At 40.8% G+C, this 22,936-nt stretch overlaps 2 protein-coding genes and 1 non-coding gene across 3 annotated transcripts in view; 2 read left to right on the forward strand and 1 right to left on the reverse strand.

Moving 5' to 3' along the window:
* Nucleotides 1-1,282: 1,282 nt before the first annotated feature.
* trnas-gcu (transfer RNA serine (anticodon GCU)) lies at nucleotides 1,283-1,364 on the forward strand. The gene has a single exon. It is a non-coding gene; the product is annotated as a tRNA-Ser (tRNA).
* A 641-nt stretch (nucleotides 1,365-2,005) lies between these two features.
* adi1 (acireductone dioxygenase 1) lies at nucleotides 2,006-5,182 on the forward strand. Its single transcript, XM_018695093.2, has 4 exons — nucleotides 2,006-2,224; nucleotides 2,726-2,845; nucleotides 3,173-3,352; nucleotides 4,251-5,182. Exons 1-4 carry the CDS (start codon nucleotides 2,102-2,104, stop codon nucleotides 4,365-4,367), a joined length of 540 nt encoding a protein of 179 aa, XP_018550609.1. The 5' UTR covers nucleotides 2,006-2,101; the 3' UTR covers nucleotides 4,368-5,182.
* Nucleotides 5,183-6,551: 1,369 nt separating this feature from the next.
* trappc12 (trafficking protein particle complex subunit 12) overlaps nucleotides 6,552-22,936 on the reverse strand; it is a 29,590-nt gene continuing 13,205 nt past the window's right edge. Inside the window, exons 4-12 of the mRNA XM_018695091.2 lie at nucleotides 20,658-20,771; nucleotides 18,683-18,821; nucleotides 15,733-15,845; nucleotides 15,403-15,475; nucleotides 14,113-14,186; nucleotides 12,258-12,356; nucleotides 9,851-9,954; nucleotides 8,826-8,913; nucleotides 6,552-8,204 (exon numbers count right to left, since the gene is read on the reverse strand). Of these exons, the coding sequence (XP_018550607.1) occupies nucleotides 7,962-8,204; nucleotides 8,826-8,913; nucleotides 9,851-9,954; nucleotides 12,258-12,356; nucleotides 14,113-14,186; nucleotides 15,403-15,475; nucleotides 15,733-15,845; nucleotides 18,683-18,821; nucleotides 20,658-20,771 (1,047 nt within the window). The 3' untranslated portion in view covers nucleotides 6,552-7,961. The remainder of the gene's footprint in view (nucleotides 8,205-8,825; nucleotides 8,914-9,850; nucleotides 9,955-12,257; nucleotides 12,357-14,112; nucleotides 14,187-15,402; nucleotides 15,476-15,732; nucleotides 15,846-18,682; nucleotides 18,822-20,657; nucleotides 20,772-22,936) is intronic.

Genomic DNA, 22,936 nt, shown 5'->3' on the forward strand with positions numbered 1-22,936 from the left:
GGTCCATCTGTGACTGAGCTGAAATAGAGCAAAAGGTATGTGTGGGCTTCCATGACAACTTCATCATTGGAAATCTCACCAGTAACTTAAGATTTTTCCACAAGTAGACTCATTAATTCTGTCTATGTGCTTTTAAAGAGTGCATTGCTTCTTTCTCTTGAACAGAAGCTGAAACGTTGAATTATGAGGTGCTCCATTACAGCAGAATGAAACAATCCTTGAATTAAATGTGTTGCTTTCTATGCTCTTTTTTCTTACGGGTAAGGGTATAGATGATCATGGGAACAGTAACTCATATAATTCATTATGTGCTTTATGACGGAAGAGTAAAATCAGTCCCAGCTCTGTGACTCATGCTTAGATTTACTGTTCTGGTTTGCCTCCAGTTTTTACACACAGTTCTGTTTATGTCTGTGAACCAGCAAGTAGTGCCAGCTGATATGACACATCCACACGACATCTTCCCCTCCTGTCGAGGCCGAGGTGTTGGGTTCACCTTGAAATAAAGAGCAGGTGAGCCTCTTTCAGATATTTTACACAAAAAAACATTTTCAGACTGAAACATAATCCTGCACCTGATATTTAAGCTTTGTCTGCTTGATTTGAAATGAGTCATAGAGCACAATCATTTTCACAGCTCTCAGGCCAGCTCTCTAATCCTGCCTTATGAAACACCCCCCAGGTGAAGCCAGGAGGAGTGCGATCTATCTCTTGAAGCATGGTGCCCTCTGGTGGTTTCATTGCCACAATTCTGTGTTGTCACTTATGCTTTTATGAAGTCAAGGGACTTGAAGGAGACAGACTGAAAAACAAATGGTCAACACTGAGTAGCGGAAGCTGATACCCTGCAGTCAGATACCCTGACTATCACTACCTATAGTTCATACATGCTAAAAACATCAGTTTTCCCATAATGCAATGCAATAGCATTTGTTTGACCATGCCTAGTTCATATAATATATAATACATCATGTAATACATATATTTCATTTTATCTCTAAGTTTTCTTAGTCTTGACTTCCACAGTTGCTCTAACTGCTGTTTCTGGATATTTCCTTCAGCTGAAGCTTCAAACAAAAACATAAAGTCTGTCCAACTCCAATCAATTTTATATAATTTCATTTTCATGTTTAAATATCATAAAACCCATTGAGCTGGTTATCAAATAAACACTCCCAGCAGCGTCAGTAGTGGACACAGAGCACAGCATACACTTGTCCGTTGACAATGCCATCCTGATGTTTAGACAGAGGAGGGCACTGTAGAATCGACGTCATCGTACGACGAGGTGGCCGAGTGGTTAAGGCGATGGACTGCTAATCCATTGTGCTCTGCACGCGTGGGTTCGAATCCCATCCTCGTCGGCGTTCCGTTGTTTTCTAACGCTTTTTCTCTAGCACTCACAGGCACACGTGGACAGTAAATGTATCAGCCTTCCACGAAAAATCTCGTTGGCAAACCAACATTACTGCTCAGCCTTTCTTAAACACCTCATTGACCTCACGAACACACAGTGGTATTTTAGTAATGTATATAAATATGTATACTTTCCACATTAGTCACTCACTCACTTATTCACTTACACTAACGACCACACAAAAGCTTACAAATGTACAGCCTCTACAACGGAGCATATACATTCGGTGAGGACTTTCAAAATAAAACAACCAAAACAGGTAGAAACCATAAACGTGTCAAATATTTCTCTCTCTCCATGTAAAGATTCATAATGAACATAGATACCATGAATATTACGATTAATGCGCGAGTATTAATACGAACATTCATAGCTGCAACGATAGTGTTTATAAAGAATAATTGTGACAGAAAAAACAGCAACTAATAGTTCCGGTGGTAATCTTCAAAATAAATCAAATCAATTGTTATTAATTATTATTACTGACGTTCTACTGGGCTCTCTGTCCTGAATTACAGTGCACAAACTGTTTTTTAGAGATATGATTAGGACACGTGAAAGCAGCTCGCGTCACCATCGTACACAGGAAGTGTGGCTGTAGCCACATGACGTGCAACTACAACACAGAACTCTTAAAGCGTGCCTTCTCTTCTCTCGTCAAGGAGTCCCACAGTTAGCACAAACATGGGCATAGAGGCCTGGTACATGGACAGCTCGGATGAAGACCAGAGGAAGCCGCACAGACAGACTCCAAACCAGCCTGTTTCCCTGGACGAATTAAAAAAGCTTGGTGTATTTTACTGGAAGGTAAGATCACAGCCACCGTAGCTGCCTTAAAATTTCCACACAGTTGTTAGCTTCCACATTAACCAGGGGTAAATAGACTTTTTAAAATTAAAAGTAGCTCAACTTTGTATTTTAGCTGCATGTAATTGATTAATTCTCAAAGCCTCTGTACATTCTACTTAGGGTTACATAACCGCTGTGACCCTCTACAACTTCATAACGAATTCTTTAACAAGTATGTCGACATGTTGTTTCATTTGATTAACTGTTGAGCTTTGTTACGGACGGTGCTTTGTTGTGGCCAAACATTGGAACCTGTGGAAATTAACACACTAGTTACATTTTTTAAATGCATTTTCATCACATGAGAGGTGCTAACGGGGGCAAACTGCGTGCATGGTGTGATGTAATGTGCAACAGTGTGTGACCTACTTCGCTATGACAAATAGTTTTAGCATCAGGTGCTGTCTACAGACAGGTTTGTCTACAGATGAAAGCTGTTGCCCCTTTTTTTTTTTGCAGCTGAATGCTGATATCTATGAAACAGATCCAGAGCTGGAGCACATCCGCAAAGACCAAGGCTACTCCTACATGGATATCATCACTATTCACAAGGACACACTACCAAACTATGAGGATAAGGTAATCTGAGGGCTTTACACAGCAAAAGCTGTACATCTCAGATCAGACTATATCTTATAAATGATCATTGTTATTCTGAGAGAGTGCAGTGGAAAATAACGGGGGTTACTGGAAAAACGTCCTCACTGCATGGGAAGATTTTATAATCTGTAGAGAATTAGTATACAGTGGTTTATGAGATTCATATGAACATTTTTTGCAGTGACTGGTTAAGACAATGACATTTGGACAGCTGCCACTTGAACTTGACACACAGTTTTATAATTCAATGCAGAGACTACCTTTATTGAGGCCTCTCTGTTTTCTTTTGTCTGGCTGTCTCCTTAGCTGAAGATGTTCTTTGAAGAGCACCTGCACTTGGACGATGAGATCCGCTACATCCTGGACGGCCGGGCCTACTTTGATGTCAGGGACAAGGAGGACCGATGGATCAGAATTGCTATGAACAAAGGAGACTTGATCACCCTACCGGCAGGAATCTACCACCGCTTCACCCTGGATGAGACTGTGCGTCTGACAGCATCTGCTGAATGACACAAAACTAGAAAATATGCTCCTCATGTTACTGCCCCCCAGAAGACACAAGAATCAGTCTCATAAAGAGCAGTGGTGATACTGCTGGTGATTCAGTATTTGAGTATCATATGTTATTGTCATTTACATGAAGCCAAAAAACATGGCAATGACGTTATATGATGTTATTTGGTTATCAGACAGTTTTAACAATGCACCTCGGTATACTGGATTAGGATAGATGAAATTTAAATGATGCCTGGGGAGATATTGAGAGCACAGCCTGACTGGTGTTATCATGCATGCATTGCAGTTACAACATTACTATTTCCTCAGAGTGTCGCAGCTGCAGCTGTCCCATTCTAGTGATTGTGACATCTCAGGAACACCTTGAAGGAATCTCTTCAAGTTTGGCACAAAAGCTCAGTTGGACTTCAGGATGAGCTGATAGACTTTGGTGGTCAAAGGTCAGGGTCATTGTGACATCTCAAAACAAATTTTGGCCATAACTCTCTCATAATTATAGCTATTCACATGCTAAGTAATTGCAACTGAAGTGGTTGGCAGAGGCATTCTAGTTGCACTTACAGTAAATCTACTTTGTGGTTTTAAACAGACATTTTGATTTGTTATAGAAGGAAGAGCACAGGTGAAATGAGGTTCATTAACAGTGTCCCTGTAAGTCATGCCAGTGAGCCAGCATGCATAATAACTTACTTAAATAGCATGCATAATATGGATTACACCTATGCTGCTTCTGCTTTGACAAGCCAGAATATCTGCTGAGAAAAAGGTCTGTTGGTTTCTGTGAGAAATACAAAATGATGATTTGAGTTGACAGTCCTAAATGCAGCCATATTCAGACTGATCGTAATACTTTTTGTTTCTGCAGAACTACACTAAAGCCATGAGGCTGTTTGTGGGAGAGCCTGTATGGAAGGCTTACAACCGCCCAGCTGATGACTTTGACATCCGTAAGAAGTACGTGGCTTCTCTGCAGGGATCCTGAGGGAGATGGCAGCACACATCATCATCATCCACAGGTTGGACTCCATCAGGATATCTAATGTGATTCTGCCTGGCCAATAAAGCAGGTTTTCAAATAGGATGTTGAAAAACATTCTTTTGCAAAGGAGACTGAGATCAGGATCAGGCTATACACTTAGTTGATTTTAAGTGGTAATAAACAATGAAGCCGCCATTTAGACAGTCTCGTGGAAATCTAAATTAATCAGGTAATTTGAAGTATTTCTTTTTTATGTTACTGTACACTTGTGCTTCACTACATCTCAGAGGGAAATACTTCTCACTTTATCACAGCTGACAACTATAGTTACTAAAACTAAACCATCCAACAATATATAAAGTAATTAAAAGGAGATCCAACTCTACCAGCTGCATTGGAATGCTGCTTACAAGTCAGTTAGTAAGAGGCCATTTTGCATAATGAGTCCTGTTTTTGATACATTAGTATACAGTACATGCTGTTAATACTTGGGTATTTTTACTTAAGTAAAATTTTGAATGCAGAACTTTGACTTGTAATAATTAGCACCTTGCTGCTCTAACATGAAGGTCTAATTACTTCTGTCTTGAAGAATCAATCTGTAGTGCCTTATTATCCACAACTGGCTATTTTGTAGGCTAAATACTGTCAAACCTAGCTTCAACAGCATGTTAGAAAAATGAATTATCCAACCAACCAGGATTATTCTCTATTATCATATTGTAACATCTCTAGTTCATTAGCTGGTCATGTCTGAATGTGAGTGAGGTGCTGCAGACCTTTTATTGAACTGAAAATAAAACTGCTGCTAATTTCAATTTGTGTGTGTGTGTGTGTGTGTGTGTGTGTGTGTATGGTTTTTTTTTTGTGGAAATATATGTATATAGAGACAGATGACAAATTAAAGGAAAACCTGAAAAATGAGTGGAGACACAGGATGATGATATCATCCATAGGACAGGAGGGGTCCCTGAATGGTTTAATTAGTATGGAAATTATGTGAATCATACGTTTTGGCCTTTTCAGTCACCAGAGCTCAAACCGAACATTTATGTGAGATATTGGACTGACATGTTAGCATTCTCCCCCACTATCATCAGAACACCATATAGGAGTGGTGTACCATCCCTCCAGTAGAGAGACTTGTAGAATCAATGCCAAAGCACATTGAAGCTGCTCTGGCAGCTCATGGACACTTGGGACATTGTGTTGGTTTTGACTTGAATTTGTCACCTGCAATGTACAATGTATTCAGAAAGTATTCCGACAACCTTTCACATTTTTTTGCAGCCTTGTGCTAAAATTGTTTAAATTCATTTCCAATCAGTGACACAACATTGGAGGTGTGGGTTAGCATTAGGTTAACCTCTAAAACCACTCAAATATTTTGAGTTTGCATGGAGCATGGTGTCCATGGCAAGACACCACAGAGGAAACTGCTTCTCTCCAAATCAAACATTACCATGGCCTTACCTTTGACAGTCCACAACTGCTATGCTGCCTCTGGGCCTGGACAGCTCGCTTTCATCAAGGAGAAAATGAATTCCCAAGTTTATCAGACAGTCTTACATGATCATGACAGGATGGCTGTCTGCCAGCTGAAGCTCAGTAGAAGATGGTTGATGCAGTAAGACCATGACCCTAAATATGCAAGTAAGTCTACTATAGAATGACCTCAAACTAAGACAATCCACCTTTTGGAGTGAGCCAGTCTGAGTGCAGCCTTTTAAGGACTAGTGTGTAGGATTTAGTGGCATCTAGTGGTGAGAACACAGACTGCAACTGACTGAGTACCTGTTCTTCACTCCTGCCTCACCAAGTGTGTCAGAGTCTATGGTGGCTGTCAGGTGACAAAATGGCTTCAACTACTGCGTCAACTGCATCTGTCAAGCGAAGAGGTTCATTTATGTAGCTATATTTAGATATTGTATTTAGTTGTTAGTTCTGTATACAAGCTGTGTCATCAAACTAAAATACAAAAGGTGACTGTTTAGTCCGTCTTAAGACTTAGGATGTCTGAGAAGAGATCTCTAGAGGTCTTGAGTTCTTAGGACCTAAGAATACATCTGAGCTGAAGCAGGAAGAATGGGCCAGAATTCCTCCTGAATGTTGTGCAGGTCTGGCTGTGCTTGTTTGAGGTTATTGCTGCCAAAGGAGGTTTGACCAGTTACTACCAAATATGCTAGCTGATTTAAAACAACAGTTTTATTCCAGGTAAAACCAGATGCCTTTTTTTAATATACATAAATATGATCAACACAATATGTAAACAGTGATAATTAAAGATCAACCATGACAAATCAATAAAAGATTTAACAAAACAATCATTTTTATATAATAATTTAAACAAAATCTACTGTGTACAATTTTGGATTCCTAATAATTTACATGATTTTTTTTGTTAAGATTACAGGATACAATGCAATCTGAGAATATCTATTTTTCACTGCATGAGTTAATAAACCTGGTAGAAACATGCTGTGAAAACTGAGTGGTCTTTGATAGTTAATCCAGTATTACAGGTGTCTGCTGACGGGGGAGTGTTGAGTAGGACCTCTGTGGATATTTATTAGTCTTAAAGGACACTGAAGCTCAGGTTAATGCCCATGTCAAGTGCTGGACCGTTTCTTGGTGAAACATTCTTCAGAGACCGCTACGTGCTATGACCTGCAAGGTAAGGGCCACTCAGTAGGCTAGTTTTCAGTAACCTTACTAACCGGTCAACTTGTACTAAACTACTAAGTAGAGAAGTGCTTAATACCATTGCCCCTGAAAAAAACTGTGAAACTCATCAGCAAAGGGAGAAATAGGGTAAATCTTGTTCATGAACCTACCACATTTCTTTATTCTTTCCCTTCTATTATAGTATATAGTTTTGACAAAGATGTACCTTATCACTGATTCAAGTGTAATCAGAACAAAGGTCTCAAATGTGAAAGGGCTTATCAGAGAAGCAAGCTAAAGACAACCTCATGCCAAAAATTTAAAAAAACTTTTACAGCTCTGTGTGTGTGTTATGTAGTGAAAGACTCTTCACCAGTTCTGTTCACAATGTCTGTTTGTAGAAATATCAGATAATGAAAATGTAAATGTGAATTCCTACTATCCGTAAAATTTAATAAAACACTGTTAAACACGCAGTCATCACGGTCTAAAAGATTATTATTACATTATGACAATGGCTTGCAGTCCACAGTTAGATGCTAGCAGATTAGGAAGTTATGATTAGCTCATTAACAGCAATCCCCGTTGGTCATATGACTCTCACCTTGCAGGTCGTAGCGGCCCCTCAGTCTCCTACTTCTTCTCTGGGTGCAGTGACTTTAACGAGTCTCTGCCTGTTGCTTGGCAACCTCTGGAAATCACTGGGCCTGGTCAAGAAATAGTCTAGTAGATAACTCCCTCTAGCTGCAACGTTTCACACATCTGCTTTAGTCCAGATCAAACTAACAATTTTTAACTTGTGAATCAGTGAGCTTTAGAGGAGCTGGTAGGTAGATTTTGCTCTGGGGGGGGGGGGGGGTCCACTCAAGAGGCACAAGGGAGGGGAATGCAGTAGTGTGTGTCCTCTCCCAGTCCCCCTCCTGGTCTGCCCTCTTAGACCAGTTTGAGGCACTGTGTGTTGAAGCTGTCCCCCTCTCGACAGGCCACAGCCTCCAACAGAGCCTGCTTCTTTTGGGTGCTACGAGATGACTCCAGCTCGTACATCGTGGTCAAGTTGAAGAGGACACTCTCGTGGAGGTAAAGCGCAGGGTCCTGTTGCACCAGACCCTCCAGCTGGCCTAGGGACTCCTTCAAACGGCCCAAGTACAGCAGGCACACTGCTGCATTGTTGTTGGCCTGGGAACGTATAGAAGGAAGAGGGAATAGGCAGGGACAGACGAGTTTAAATGTGAACTTGTCAATAATGGTGTCATTCTATTTGGAATATTACTTACTGTTATGGCACTCCAAAACTAATCAAATCCACAAATCAAATGACACTAAGCACATTGTACAGTACAGTAGAGGTCAAACATTGCCACATTAAGATGAACTGTCTCCTGAAGGCTTCTTATGATACAACCTAGTATTGCTTTCAAGATCTATTTTATAGTTAAAATGTAGAATCAAACAGCAATATATAATTACTGTGGCTTCAGAAAGTGTTCAGGCTCCCACAGTGTTACACTTTATTATGTTGTAGATTCGATTTTAAATGGATGAATAAATTTGCCATTTATTCAAGGTGAAATCATGTTTTTTAGAAATTCTTGCAAATTTATTAAAAATCCAAAACCTCCTCTTGGGTAAGTCTCTACAGGATTTGCAGCGACTCCACAAAACATTTCAATGACATAATGTAAATGTTTCAAGGACTAAACATGAGCAGACCCATCCTCTGGATTTTAAAGCAACTGCAGAGTGAATGACATATGTTGTATTACAGTGTAGTGGATATGGCAGTACTTCAGTACTTACAACAGGGTTTTTTGGGTCAATTTTTAAGACTTCAGTGAAGGATGCATGTGCTTCAGCGTAGTTGTTCTGACTGAGGTAGACAAAGGCCCTGGAAAAGACACACAAGCGCGCACACACATGTCAAGTTCTATCTAAACCATTTCTTTATGGACCTGACTTGACTGTGGAGAGGGGCATTGTTATGATCAAACAAGAAAAAGCCAATCACAAACTGTGATGCCATAAAGATTTAAAGACACTATTGTCTGACTCTTGTTTGACTCTTTTTATTTTTATGTCTGAATTGAGCTTACTGAAAGAGAGACTTAATTCAAACCACATAAATTCAGAAAAAGAATTTTCAAAAATTTCAGTGCAATAAATCTTCATTCATTATTCAGTACATAGTGTAATAAGTATTCAGAAGTGATTACATTTCAAAATTTGGTATCCAGTTATTGAAATTATTCAAATGATTATGGCAATGATTTGGGTATTTTTTTTAGGCTTTTAACATAATCCCAAAAATATTATGTAATATTAAACTGAATATATGATTTTTTGCTTGTACTGTATGTGATACATCAGGTGTTTATGGCAATATCAACTGTTTTTTAATAAAAACAATTCTTTTGCATTTATCCATATTTTTTACATGTATTCTATATTGTATATGTGCATATTATTTTTGTAATGTATTTTTTATTAAATAACACAACGTAAAACGGTAGAAATGAAAGCAATAACTAAATGCTACAATAATGTGACTGCCTTTGAGAAGGGAGCATCAACACACCCAGTGTGAGTGAGATAGGTCCCATCGTCTGAGCTTTGCCTCATACTCCACATCTCCTCAGGCTAGAGCTACAGAGGTGTGACCTCCTGTGCTAATCACATGCCAGGAGGAAGCACCAACTTGCAAAAAGCCCCAAAGGACGTACGACGTCCATGGAGTGAAAATGATCCTGAACGGTGTAAAGTACACACACACACACACACACACCTGCACACTGTATGGAGGTGCTAAATGCATGACACAGACATACCTGTTCATCAGCATGCATGTGGTGTGACTGGACTGGCTCCCTTTCATCTGGCAGGCTTTCTCCACATCCTGGAAGTACCTCTCTGCTGTTTTAACGTCTCCGATCTGGCCAAGAACAAAACAGCAGTAATGCATTAACCACTCAACTGTGTGTGCATTTTAAGGTTTGAGTATATTATAATGTAGTGGGACAAGCTCAAATAAATTAAGTAAGATTTAATGATCCCCCAGGAAAATTGACTCATTTCAACAACAAAGAATACATACAGGAACATTTGAAGAAAGAACAATGATGACAAAATAAATATATAGTATATAGTTCAACACTATGGAGTTAAAAGTGAGGTTTTGGGGATTCAGGTTTCCTGAAATGACTATATTTCAATTACACTGCGTGCACAATTATTAGGCAAATGAGTATTTTGACCATATCATCATTTTTATGCATATTTCCCAACTCCAAGCTGTATAAACTTGAGTGCTTATTGGATTTGAGCATATCAGGTGATGTGTATCTGTGTAATGAGGGAGGGTGTGGCCTAAGGAGATCAACACCGTACATCAAGGTGTGCATAATTATTAGGAAATCCGACCACCACTAAACAAGACAAATAAGTTAAAATGTCACTGTGACTGGGCCAAGAACTGTTGAAAATGAATGGATGGGCCCGTGGCTGGATCAGTAATGGGCACAAAGCTCCACTTCGATTCAGGCGTCAGCAAGGTGGAGGTGGGTTTCTGGTATGGGCTGGTATCATTAAAGATGAGCTAGCTGGACCTTTTCAGGTTGAAGAAGGACTTAAAATCAACTCCCAGAACTACTGCCAGTTTTTAGAGGACACTTTCTTCAAGCAGTGGTACAGAAAAAAGCCTGCATCTTTCAAGAAGACCATGATTTTTATGCAGGACAATGCTCCATCACATGCATCAAAGTCCTCCACTGCATGGCTTGCCAGTAAAGGCCTTAAAGATGACAGGAAAATGACATGGCCCCCTTCCTCACCTGACTTAAAACCCTATTGAGAACTTGGGGGCTCTTCTTAAACGGGAGATTTGCCATGAAGGAAAACAGTACACCTCTCTGAACAGTGTCCGGGAGGCTGTGGTTGCTGCTGCACAAAAAGTTGATTGTCAACAGCTAAAGAAATTGACAGACTCCATGGATGGAAGGCTTATGACAGTTATTGAAAAGAAGGGTGGCTATATTGGTCACTGATTATTTTTGTGGAAATGTTAATAATGTTTATTTGTACATTTTCAGTTGTTTGTTCATTATTTTCACTTTAACAGATGAAAATAAACAAGTGAGATGGGAAAATATTCATTTTTCATTTAGTTGCCTAACAATTCTGTGCACCAATATTTGCCAAATAATTGTGCACACTGAGATATTCTCTTAAGAAAGACAAACCCTGACTTTTACTTTCTTAAATATTCAGGTTTATTAACATTTTGGATTGAGTCTAACTGTAGTTGTTAAAAAATAAGACTGATCGTCAAAAACACTACTTGCCTAATAATTGTACACGCAGTGTAGTTTATGTACCAATTCTAGGCAAGTTTTAGTTGGATTTTACATTATGGCACAATGTTGAGTTCACAATTGCATCAACAAAGAGTTCTGAATTAGATAGATCTCTGTTTATCATTTCTTTCATGGTATCAATTGCGGGGATTCCTGGGTACTGTAGTCATCTGACTTAGCAAAATGATTGCTGACTTTTCAAATATTATTTTCTGTCATTTTCTGCTTTTATTAGACAGTGATAGTGGACATAGACAGGAAAGCTAAGGGATAAAGAAAGGGAATGACATGAAGCAAAGGGCCCAATTTCAAACCCGGGCCACTGCAGTAAGGACTTATCCTTAATGGTACGCACTTAACCAGGTGAGACACTGGTCACCCCTTTGTTTACAGATTTACAGCAGGATACAAGGCTTCGGAGATCCTGCTCTGAATTAAGATATAAGCATACGTAAAAAATAGACTGGGGTGCGGTGAGAGCTAACATTATTAACATGAATGTGACCATTTCAGTCAAAGAGCATGGTCAGAGGTAGGGATGTCTAGGAATCCTATTTTTGCTCCTGATTCCAATCCTTCCTTGACAGTAAAGCTCAACATTTTGGGAAATGTATTATTTGCTTCAAGAGTTAAATGAGAAGGTTGATAACAATCCAATGTCAGTGCTTTAGGTACAGACTTGAACGCAATTAGCCTAGCTTACCATAAAAACACAGTGAAGTTTTAATTTTTACATTTCTTATCATGCACAGATTAAACAAACACGGTACAAGTAGATATATTTTTAGTTGTTTCTCCCTGCTTCCAGTTAGCAAGGCTTATCAACCTCGATCCCAGCTATGTCTGTAGCCAGGGAAAAAAGTGTCTTGTAATCTTTCCAAACCTGCAAGAAGATGCGTCCTATACCACTGAGCAGCTGCACTCTCTGCTGAGGTTCATACTGAATAATGGAGTGATAGGTCTCCACAGCCAGAACGTAGTCCTGTGAATAAGAGAGAGAGAGATTTAAAAGAAAAAGAAGAACAGAAAAACATGAATGAAGAATTAAGGACAACAGAGGTAGAGACATAATTTAGTAGTGGGTGAGTTGGAGAGGTAAACAGTAGGACGCAGAGACAGGTGAAGCTGAGCGGGGTAAAGAAGAGTTGAGAGAGAGAGGTCATTAATCAAACATATGGAGTATTAGCGGGACGATGTGACCCTTCTTCCACCTCCGCACTGCACTGCTACACATCGCTCACATGGTGACTGGACTGCTGAGCAGGGCGACAGAGAGAGGTCAGAGAGGTGTGTGTGTGTGAAGAGATAAAGTGTGAACTGGGGTGGGACAAAGTACAGAAAGTGTGTACGTGAGTGTGTACACCTGCAGGTGTGTGAACATTATGGTACAGTATTTTACGACTCAATAGATTTGGGCTCAAAATAAACTATCAAATGCAACTTGTAATATTTAATTTATTGTTGACTTTACTGTATAACTGTCAATATGGATGGAGATTGACTTTACACTACAGTTTTGTTCACGACGAAGTTTGTGTTTATTCAAGACCCTGCTCATATGTTACCTCTATGCACTATTTTTGCTTTTAGCTCCTATAGGATGGGTCTGGTGATATATATATATTTCTTACAGTAAATAATTTCCATTAAATGACCAAAACCAATAATAGCTGTATCCTTCTACCAAGTACTGTGTGCATATCCAAAACCTGACATATGCCAGAGCTCCATTATTAAAAACACATCAGTAAGCCGCATTGCACTGGGTAACACGTTCCTTCATTACCTTGAGCACACATGGTAATTCATTTTGACTGAGACCTGCGTACATCTTCCTGCTTTAAATACTCACTAGAGCACCAGTGCACCAGGGAATCAAAGATTTAAATCTTCAGTATGAAGAGACAATTTTTTTGTTTTTTGTTTTTTCATGTAATTTTCTAGAAACAAGAAAACACTGAATAAAATCAGCACAATCTTTTAACTACAGCTCATGTTCATATATTGCATTGTTGAAAATTTTCCAATGCGTGCTACAGATTTTCTTATTTTTTTAAGAATAGCATGTCTACCTTATTGTCTTTTCAGAGTTCTAGTCTAGTGATGTTTTAAAACTGTTTAGGCTATAGAGCATTTCCTCACATCGTTAAAACTGTGATGGATTACACAGCCTGAGTAAATTTCAAGAGTCAGACTTTTCATTTTTATACCATACAATAATGAACAGAAACAAATGGCTGTCTGAAAGGTATCAAAAACACATATTTAGAAAATACTTAATACTCAAGCATGGTTTGCTACACAGTCGGCCGTAAAATATAGTACTTACGGTTTGTAGAAAATGTGCTATAACATGTAAAGTCACTGGTATGATAGTTTAAAAGTAAGAGTTTTGCATAAGCTAAAACTGAGCCAAAGCACTTGAAAAATACTGTAATTCACCAGTAGATGGCACTGTGGTTCTCTGACCAAATCCACACTGCATCCTCTCCTCTCTCTCTTTCCCTCTCTCTCTCTCCTCTCTGTCTTGTTCTCTCTCTCACTGACCACGAATCCAATTAGTGGTCAGTCTAGGGGGATTTCACTGTGAATCCTCCACCAGCCTGGCATCAGAGATCTCTGAGACTCTCTCTCTCTCTCTCTCTCTCTCACACACATACACACCCAGCCACACACACCCACCCACACACACCCACCCACACACACACACACACACACACACACACACACACACCTACCTTCATCAGCAGCAGACAGTTGGCCATGGAGTACATGACCCGGCTGAGGCGAGACTGCCACAGTTTAAGAGATGCTAAAAACAGGGAGAGAAGAAGAAGACAGACAGAGACAGGGGGGTTATTTATCGAGGGGTGACTTCTTATTTTCACTTTTCTGGATGTCCCTGTAACGTCACCCTTTTTCCCCCCTCTCCTCCATCCATCCCTCATATCCTTCCATCCCTCTCATTACACCTCCACTCTCCCCATCCCATCCTCCCCCTCAACACCAGGGTTTATTTTAAGGCGAGGTGGTGAGGAAGACACTGCGGCACACTCCGCTTTCCTCTTTCCCTCAGACAGTGCGCTGTGTGGAGGAGCTTGTGTGCAGGCCTATTAGTATTCATCGCTACACTCGCGTGTGTGTTGGGGAGAAGAGCTAATCACTCAGTAGGGGTCTGATGTGTGAAGGCAAGGCCCTGCGTTATTGACTTGACTGTCGACTGTCTGCGTGGGCAGGGAGAGGAGAGACAGAGGGCACAGCTATTACTCTGCTTTTAGAAAGGGGAGAAACCGGCACACCCTCACACACATTTGTACACACGTCACCCTGCCAATTTTCCCAATTATAAGCAAGCATGTTGGTACATTTAGCTCAACTTCACCAAGTGGCTTGTTGTTGTTCATTGCTGTGAATTAGCTGATTAAATAGGTCCTAGTCACTTTAAAAAACCCCGACACACAACCTTTGGGAAAGTTGCTAAATTAGTGGTCACAGGATAGCAAGCATAGGACTCTGAGAAACCTGCATTAAGATGTACTGCTGTGTTGAGAAGAGAAGAGAAGAGAAGAGAAGAGAAGAGAAGAGAAAAGGTCTATTTACATCATGTTATATGGAGGTGTGTCTACCTAAACCTGGTGAATTTTAGATGAAGGTGCCTATTTCCCCAGCACACTTGGGCAGATGTGAGTGGATTGGATAGGATTGATCTGTATTGATCTGCTTGGCGTGAAGGGCTGGAGAGACCATTTGATATTCAGTGCAAGTACCGAATCAGTGAGGTGCTAAACACTTTTAGAGCAGAGTGTGGTTCAGAGTGTGTATATATATGTGTGGCCAAGGTATGCTGCAGTCCTGCACCAGGTGTGCCTGTGCCTGTGCCTGTGCCTCAGAGTGTGTGTGTGTATTTGTGTGTATATTACCCACTGGTGCCCATGACCTCACTCACTTCCTACAGTGTGATGCAGTCTGGGACTGGGGCCAGGTCTGTAGCCAAATGTCTCTGTGCGTGGGCATGTGTGTGTGCTTACCTTGCCTGTTCTCCTGGGTTAGAGTGATCATGCTGCCATCCTCAGCCAAGCCTTTCTCCAAGTTCTCCAGAATCTGTTAATGGGAGGGGAGAATTCAAACAGAGGGGGAAGTTAATTCACTGCCATCACTGAAGGCTTTTTATGTGTGTATTAGAATCTGCATATTCAATAACTCTAAAATCCAACCATATTTGGCTGTTTATACAGGTGGGCTTAAGGATTAGTATGGCTAATGTGCTTTTCTGTGTGTAGTTTTATTGTGTGCATGCTACAGAGTATGCATATCTTTATGTTCATCCAGAGGCTGTGTGTGTATGTGTGTATACTAACAACAAGGCAGACGGTTTTCAGATTGTGCAGGCGGTCCAGAGCCTCCTGGGGCTTGGCCAGGTACTGGGGAAGCTCGGCATGCAGCAGCCGCATGGAGAATGGCACCATGGAGCCTGGACAGGGGGGGTGGGAGGGATGGGAGGGGACACGAGAAGAAAACAGGAGACAGAGGGAGAAAATGTGTGAGGGAAAGGGGAAAATAAGAAACAGGGTGGGATGAGGACAGAGCAGGGAAAAGAGAGAAAAAAGAGAGGGAAGGCAGAGAGAGAGACAGAAAGACACAGAGCACGAGATGAGAATATAAACCCATCCACCCACACACAGACTGCACACAGCCCTGGAGGCAGGAACCTACAGATGGCATTGAGCTACGTATGGCTGCTTATTAAACCCTCTCATCTCTCTCTCTGTGTGTGTTGCACAGCTCCATCACTCATCTCTCTGCCTCATCCCTCTGTCTCTCTCTGCCTCTACATCATTCACACCGTCTCACTCACGCTCACACAAACACACACACACACACACACACACAGGCAGACACAGAGGCACACATATCCCTGAGGAAGAGCCTATATTCAGGTGAGTCCCCAGGCTTTGATCAGGGTCTCTTTGATACTGTCATCAGACCTGAAACTCAGCTAGCTAGTCCATCTGTGGCTGCTGCTTCTGCCAGTCTATGTATCTCTGTTTCTATCTATCTAGTCTATGTGCTAGTTCATTTCTGTCTTCCAGAATCCATCTACAGTATAGAATACACACTCTTTTGCCCCATCTACCCAATGTCTCTGTTTCTGCCCTCTGTTACACTGTTATATCTTCATGCTTTCTTGAGTATCAGCAAGTTTCATCAGCTTAAAATTTAGACTATTCATACATTTAAAGTGTCTGTTGCAATTAACTGTTAGTTAATACCTTTTAAAGGTACTCTTTGTGACTAGTAGCATTTAAGAATTGTGGGTGCCCATCTCTTGTTTCTTATAGCACATGCAAGAGGGTGCACGTGTATGCCAGAGCATATGGGTGATTAGATCCACTAGCATTTGTTCAAAATTTTGAAGTAAAAGCAGTTGATTTGACTAGAATTACCTATCTCAGTGGATTTACTCTGACGGACTAGTTTGTGCCATTGACCAACAACACATCACCACAACAGTTCTGACTTTAAGGAAGAGTCTAGTGTGACCTAAATAGAGAAAGCTGTCATATTAACTGCGTAGCACCATCCAATTTTATATAATCCTCCATCTGATATGATAATACCTCTACCTATTTAAAAAAAAAGGCAAATGAAGAAAAGAAAAATTCTGTTCATTGAACAATGAAGGGGGCACAGTGGTGCAGTGGTTAGCACTGACTGTCATCTAACAGCAACCAGGGATTTTCTGAGTCGAGTTTTTTACTCTGGCTGCCTCCCACAGTACAAAGATATGCATGTTAGGTTAATTGGTGATTCTAAATTGCTCATAGGTGTGAATGTGAGTGTGATTGGTTGTTTGCATAGATGTGTTGGCCTGGTGATGAACTGGTGATCTGTACAGGGTGTACACCGCCTCTTCCCCAATGACAGCTGGGATAGATCCAGGAACACCGCAACCCTTAACGGATAAGCGGTATAGATAATGGATGGATGAACAATGAACAAGGCATTCATTTTAAAGTGCAAAAAACATCAGTCATATTCCCTGACGTGTAGGTAACCTCAGTCTGGCAGTGTCTGCATATTGTTTTTGTTTATCTGTCACCTTTTCCCGCTCTCATTTCGTGACATGGGGAAACCCAAATTCCTCCACACATCAGATCCAAAAGATGCAGGAGCATCGTCTCTCTCTTCCCTGCTCTGTTCTCCCTCGCCTCCAACACTGGAGGAGAGTGCAAAGGATGGTGCGCACGCATGGGACTATGGTCTCTGTAGTTGTCATTTTCCTTCGCTCTACTCCACCGTGGTTGTAACAAAACAATTTTGCCAAGAAAATCTATGGTTTGTTACTGTAAAGGCCCACGACGGTATTGAGACACTTTTGTTATCGCAATATTGTGAAACTGACGATACCATTACATCCCTAGTTAGTAACTCATGAGCGCTCAGTTTATCTTAATTCTTGAAAGAGCGATACATGGGCAGCTGTCTCTTAAGGTGTTGAAAGAATGCGATCATAGTTAACAGATAGCTGATGCAACCGCTGGGCAGGAGAAATGTTTGACTTCTGATGCCAGGCTACACAACTAGTGCCAGTTTGTCTGCAAGCACCTAGCAGGGCACAAAGCATTTATTATTGAGCAATGGAAAGTCAATTGGTGCTCTCTTTAGAAGGCTGTGTGGTGTAGCTTCAAGTTTTTTTTTTTTGTACACGTGTGTGTGTGTGTTTGCATGCAGCTGTGTCTCTGCTACTGCCTTCACTGTAGTAGCCCAAGGGGCAAAGCAGATCCAAAGTAATGGGAATACATTAGAGAGCAATTCATGCAGTGTAAAAAGAGGAAAAACAAAACCAAAGAACTGCTGGAGACAAGTGGAGTTGTTGGAGCTTCTTGACGATACAGTCTTATATCAAGCTCCTGGCAGAAACTTTCCTTTGAATATTTAATAGGACAGTGGTGGTATGCTTGTGTATCCAAAATGCAAAATCCTTTTGGAGAGCAGGCTAATATCACATTCAAAACTCACAGATAAGAGTTTTGGAGCAGCTTTTCAGCACCATCATGAATAGCAGTATTCAACGTCAAGTCAGGTCTCCATGAGAATTCATAGAGCAGCTTTTGGACAAGTGCAATATGAAAAGAGATATGAAATGATGCATGATCTTATAACATAGTTTTTATGTAAAAGTTTCTGTGATCAATATCTAAAGTGCTCTGCCTACATAAAGGTCAATAGTCATGACCCAAAAGGACAGATGATGCTATGGTTTTGTTCAAGTACAGTATGTGTGTATGTGTGTGTTTGTGCATATACCTCTCCTCCCAGGGTAAACTGTGGGGTAGTACTCATAGTAGAGGTCTGGATGATCCAGGTTGCCAAAGGGTTCAAGCTCCAGCTCAGCATTTTGGAAAAGGTTCAGCTTGGTGAGAAGGGCCAGCCGCACAAACCAAAGCTGGAACACACACAAATTTGGAAAATGTAGGCAACATTAATCATATATTTCAAGTAAAAAGCAACACATAAAAAAAAGAGATCCATCACTGAAATCATCATCTACAAAGTCTACATACAGTCTGGGTGTGTGCTTGTATGTCATCTGACTCTAACGTTGTAATCAATAAGATAGTAATTCCAAATTATGATATTAGTCCTAAAATTAGAAACACTATGCTGTTAACTTGGTAAAAACCCAATGTGTAATAACAATAATAGCAATAATGTAATACAGTACCCTGACTTCCACTGTACAGTAATATCATTTTTATCTATAACGTGAGACATTATTTCATTTCAACATTCCTTTTCTTATCTATTAAATATGGTGTGTAATTTTGACAGCACTGTGCTGTATAGTGGATATATTTTCACCCTAAGAATTCGGACACAGCCCTGATGTTTTAATTTGCCGCCTAATTTCCATTTGAAAAGATGAGAGACTAATCTATCAGTACATAAATTACTCAGTCATGGCCTGCTGGTTTACAGTGGGTGGTAAAAGGTAAACATGCCCAAAAGACAGAATTTTGCTATGATGCATTTAGGGATGCGGTGATAATTTTGTAATTTTGTAGACCTTATTTCTACAGTTTGGGCAAGCCAGTTTAGGAAGAACACAAAAAACAAGAACACACACATTTAAAAGCACCATTAAAAAGGACTTCAAAATTGTGCCAGGATGGTTAAGAACGTAAAAAAACAAACTAATATATAGCAAGAGCCAACGACATGGTCGATTAATTTAAGTCTCATGCACAGAGCCTACTGCAGGGATGGCCACTTTAAAGAGCTTATTCAGCCATCCATCCTCTGGATGGAACACCACGAAACACAGACATAAAAATGTGCTTGCAACAACATGGACAAAACATATAAAAGGACAGTACTGCGAAGAAGAAAACCAACAACAGAAATGGTCTTGGATTGTCCTTTCTTAGAGATGTTTGTGTTAGTACTGTCCAACATACTGTGCAGATGTATCATGGGAGGTGACAAATTAATTAATACACTGCACCCTGTTTAATCAAGCACAAAGAATCCATACAAAGCATTGCCCCACCCCCACCGTTGCCATTCAGACCATATCTCTGTCATACTAATCCCAGCATACAGGCAGAAACTTTACAGACTGATCCAGAAACAGATTAAGGTCTGGTCAGTGGTAACTGTCTCAGCCCTGCAGGACAGCATCAAAAGCACTGATTGGAGAATTTCCAAAGAGTCAGCTTCCTATGAGGACTGTATCGATCTAGAGGAATAGACAGAGACTACATACACATCTTGCACACCTTGTTTACAACTGTAAGTAAGTTGTTTTTGCTAAAGTAAAAGTACTGACTCCTTCAGTAAAGACTATTGGCTGTTTGTAAATCTTTTTGTTGTTTGTTTGTTGCACTTATTGTCTTTAAATGTACTATATTGCACTGTGGTCCATGACTCAACATTTTGTTTTCCTTTATGTTGATATACATATGTGTGAAAATGAACATGTTAAACCATTTAACCAAATAACTGGGTATTAAATACAACACAGTAATACAATATCAGTGTTGAAATTTCATTAAATTATTTTTCACGTAAAAATATATTATAGTTTTTGGTCTATTTTCAACTAAGATATCTTCAAAATGTATTTAATTGCCATTATTTCATGAGGGGAATTATTATATCACTGTATAGTACAAGGCAAGCCTTGACTCAACACTTTCTAACACCAACAGATACATAAAAATAGGTGGGTTAGTAGCAAGACAGGAATGGATGGATGAAGAGATAGTCACTGGCATCTTACCTGCAGTGAGTCAGTGGTGTGGGATGTTGGCTGGCCAGTCTTTCCGTATCCCTGACCATGAGCTGTCAGCAGCCGGCCCGTCAGGTCTACAGCTGCCCGCCAGTTCTTACTGGTCTGCAGGGGAGGTAAAATGGTAAACATACAAAAATTGTGTCACTGTCTAAATACTCATGAACCTGACAATATATGACTATAAATGTATCATCAAGTGTTGTGTATCAAGTCCAGTATCCAATATTTGTTGAGTTCTGGGAATGTTGCAACATCACAACAGTAAGGTACAGCAAGGAAAAAATGGGTCTACAACCTGAGCTACAAAGCCTGGGAAACTGCAGTTTCAGTCTGCAAAAAAATATTTCAATTCTAGTCTGTCAATCCAAGAGATATTTATTTTACAATGCTATGAAACAGAGAAGAGCCGTACAATCCTAACATTTAAAAGCTGGAGCCAGAGAATATTTGTTGTTCTTGTTTGATAAATGACTGAAATTATTACATTAACCAACCAGTTGTTTGAGGCTCTGCTCTTGTCCAGTCAGAGGTGTTCCCTGATCTCAGCAGTTATTGTTAAGTACAATTTTGTCCTTACAGATAGGATTGAGGGCCAAAGACCCAAATTGTAATAAAGCTGGGAATATGGTTTAATGTAATAGAGTTGTTTTAACAAGGTTAAATCAAATGTATCAAACCACAGATACCTAATGGGGGGGAAAACAAGAGCAGAGAAGGCATTTGAACAAACAGGGAGAATTATTGGTGGAAAAACAGTAAAATAACAAAAAGCAGGATGTTTATGACTTCTGAAAATCAAAAGTCAAACATAAGCACATTTTTAAGGTCTTGGATTTACAGCAGTCAACATTTAGGACAGCTTATATGTAAAATGAAGGGATGCTCTTACTAATCATCTTATATGACAGCGTCGGCTCCAAGCTGATATTAACATCCAGCATTACAAATACTATGAGAAAACTCTCAATACATATGAAATGAGGCAGGTGTATGTGTAAGTGCACAATTGAAAGTGTTAACACCAGTGTGCAGAATGAGGCTGGAGGATAAAATGCCCACGCACACAACATGGAAAAGTGAGTGTACACACACACACACACACACACACACACATATATTAGTAGCATCTGCTTCCACAGGAGGTGGTACAATAGGTAAGAGGGGGACAGAGGTGGGAGGGGTGTGTAGAGTCACCCCACCCCATCAACACACATGACAAGGTCGGCTTGCCGATTGGGTCCGAAGTGCTATGCCATTCATCACAGCCAGGGAGGTAATTAGGAGAGAGAGGGGGAGAGAAAGAGAGAGGGCTCTTTTCTTTCTAGTCATCCTTATCACAAAACTCATCAGCCTTTTCTCTTTTTCTCTGTTCAAGCTGTCCCCTCTTCCCCAGGCATCCTCTCTCCATCCCTTCTTTCTCTTCTCCTCATTCTCTTTTCTTTTCTCTCTCCTCCTTTGGATTCTCCCATACTTTCTTCTCCCTCCATCGTGGCATGATCTCTTCTTTCCCCTCCCCATCTCCTTCCTCCGTCCCCCTGACTCTCATTTCTGCCTCTCTTCTCTTCCTGCTGCCATTGCTTCCTTCTCTATCACTCCTTCCTCCTCCCTTCTCTCATCTCATCTCCTCTCCTTTCCTCTCCCCTCCCCTGCCCTGTGCCAGTAGCTGTGCTGCCTCTGAATCTTCATTACGGGGGGAAATGAAGCTGAAAACGAGGAGGCAGCCTGGATGGCCAAAAGCAGCTGCAGTCACTCACACACACATATCCTACAGTACGCTACAGTACACTGCTGCCCTGCCACAGGGCATAGGAAGACAGGTGTGTGTGTGTGTGTTTCTAGGTGTCTGTGTGAGATTGGGATAGAGGGTGAGTAGGGAAATTAGAACAGCCACAGTGAGCCAGCAGTGGTGTACTGTAGCTGCATTCCTACACACACACACACACACACACACACACACACACACACACACACACACACACACACACACACACACACACACACACACACAGACAGACAGGGCACAGAGGGATGAGGAGCTTCAACAGAGGATAAGCAGCATATGGATGGAAGAAATCTGGCCCACATGTAGTGAAAGAGCACAGAGGTCAAAGTTGGCCATAGAGGAAGGAAGAAAAAAAAAAGGCAGAAGCTCTGGGCCAAAGGAGTTGGAAGGAGAAAAAAGGAGCAATGGGTAGCAGTGTGAGCAGGAGATGAGGAGAAGAGAGCTGAGGGCCAAAGGAGCTGCAGAGAGGCACAGCGAGGAGCCA

Source organism: Lates calcarifer, linkage group LG19 (assembly GCF_001640805.2).
Source record: "Lates calcarifer isolate ASB-BC8 linkage group LG19, TLL_Latcal_v3, whole genome shotgun sequence".
Classification (NCBI taxonomy): domain Eukaryota; kingdom Metazoa; phylum Chordata; class Actinopteri; family Centropomidae; genus Lates; species Lates calcarifer.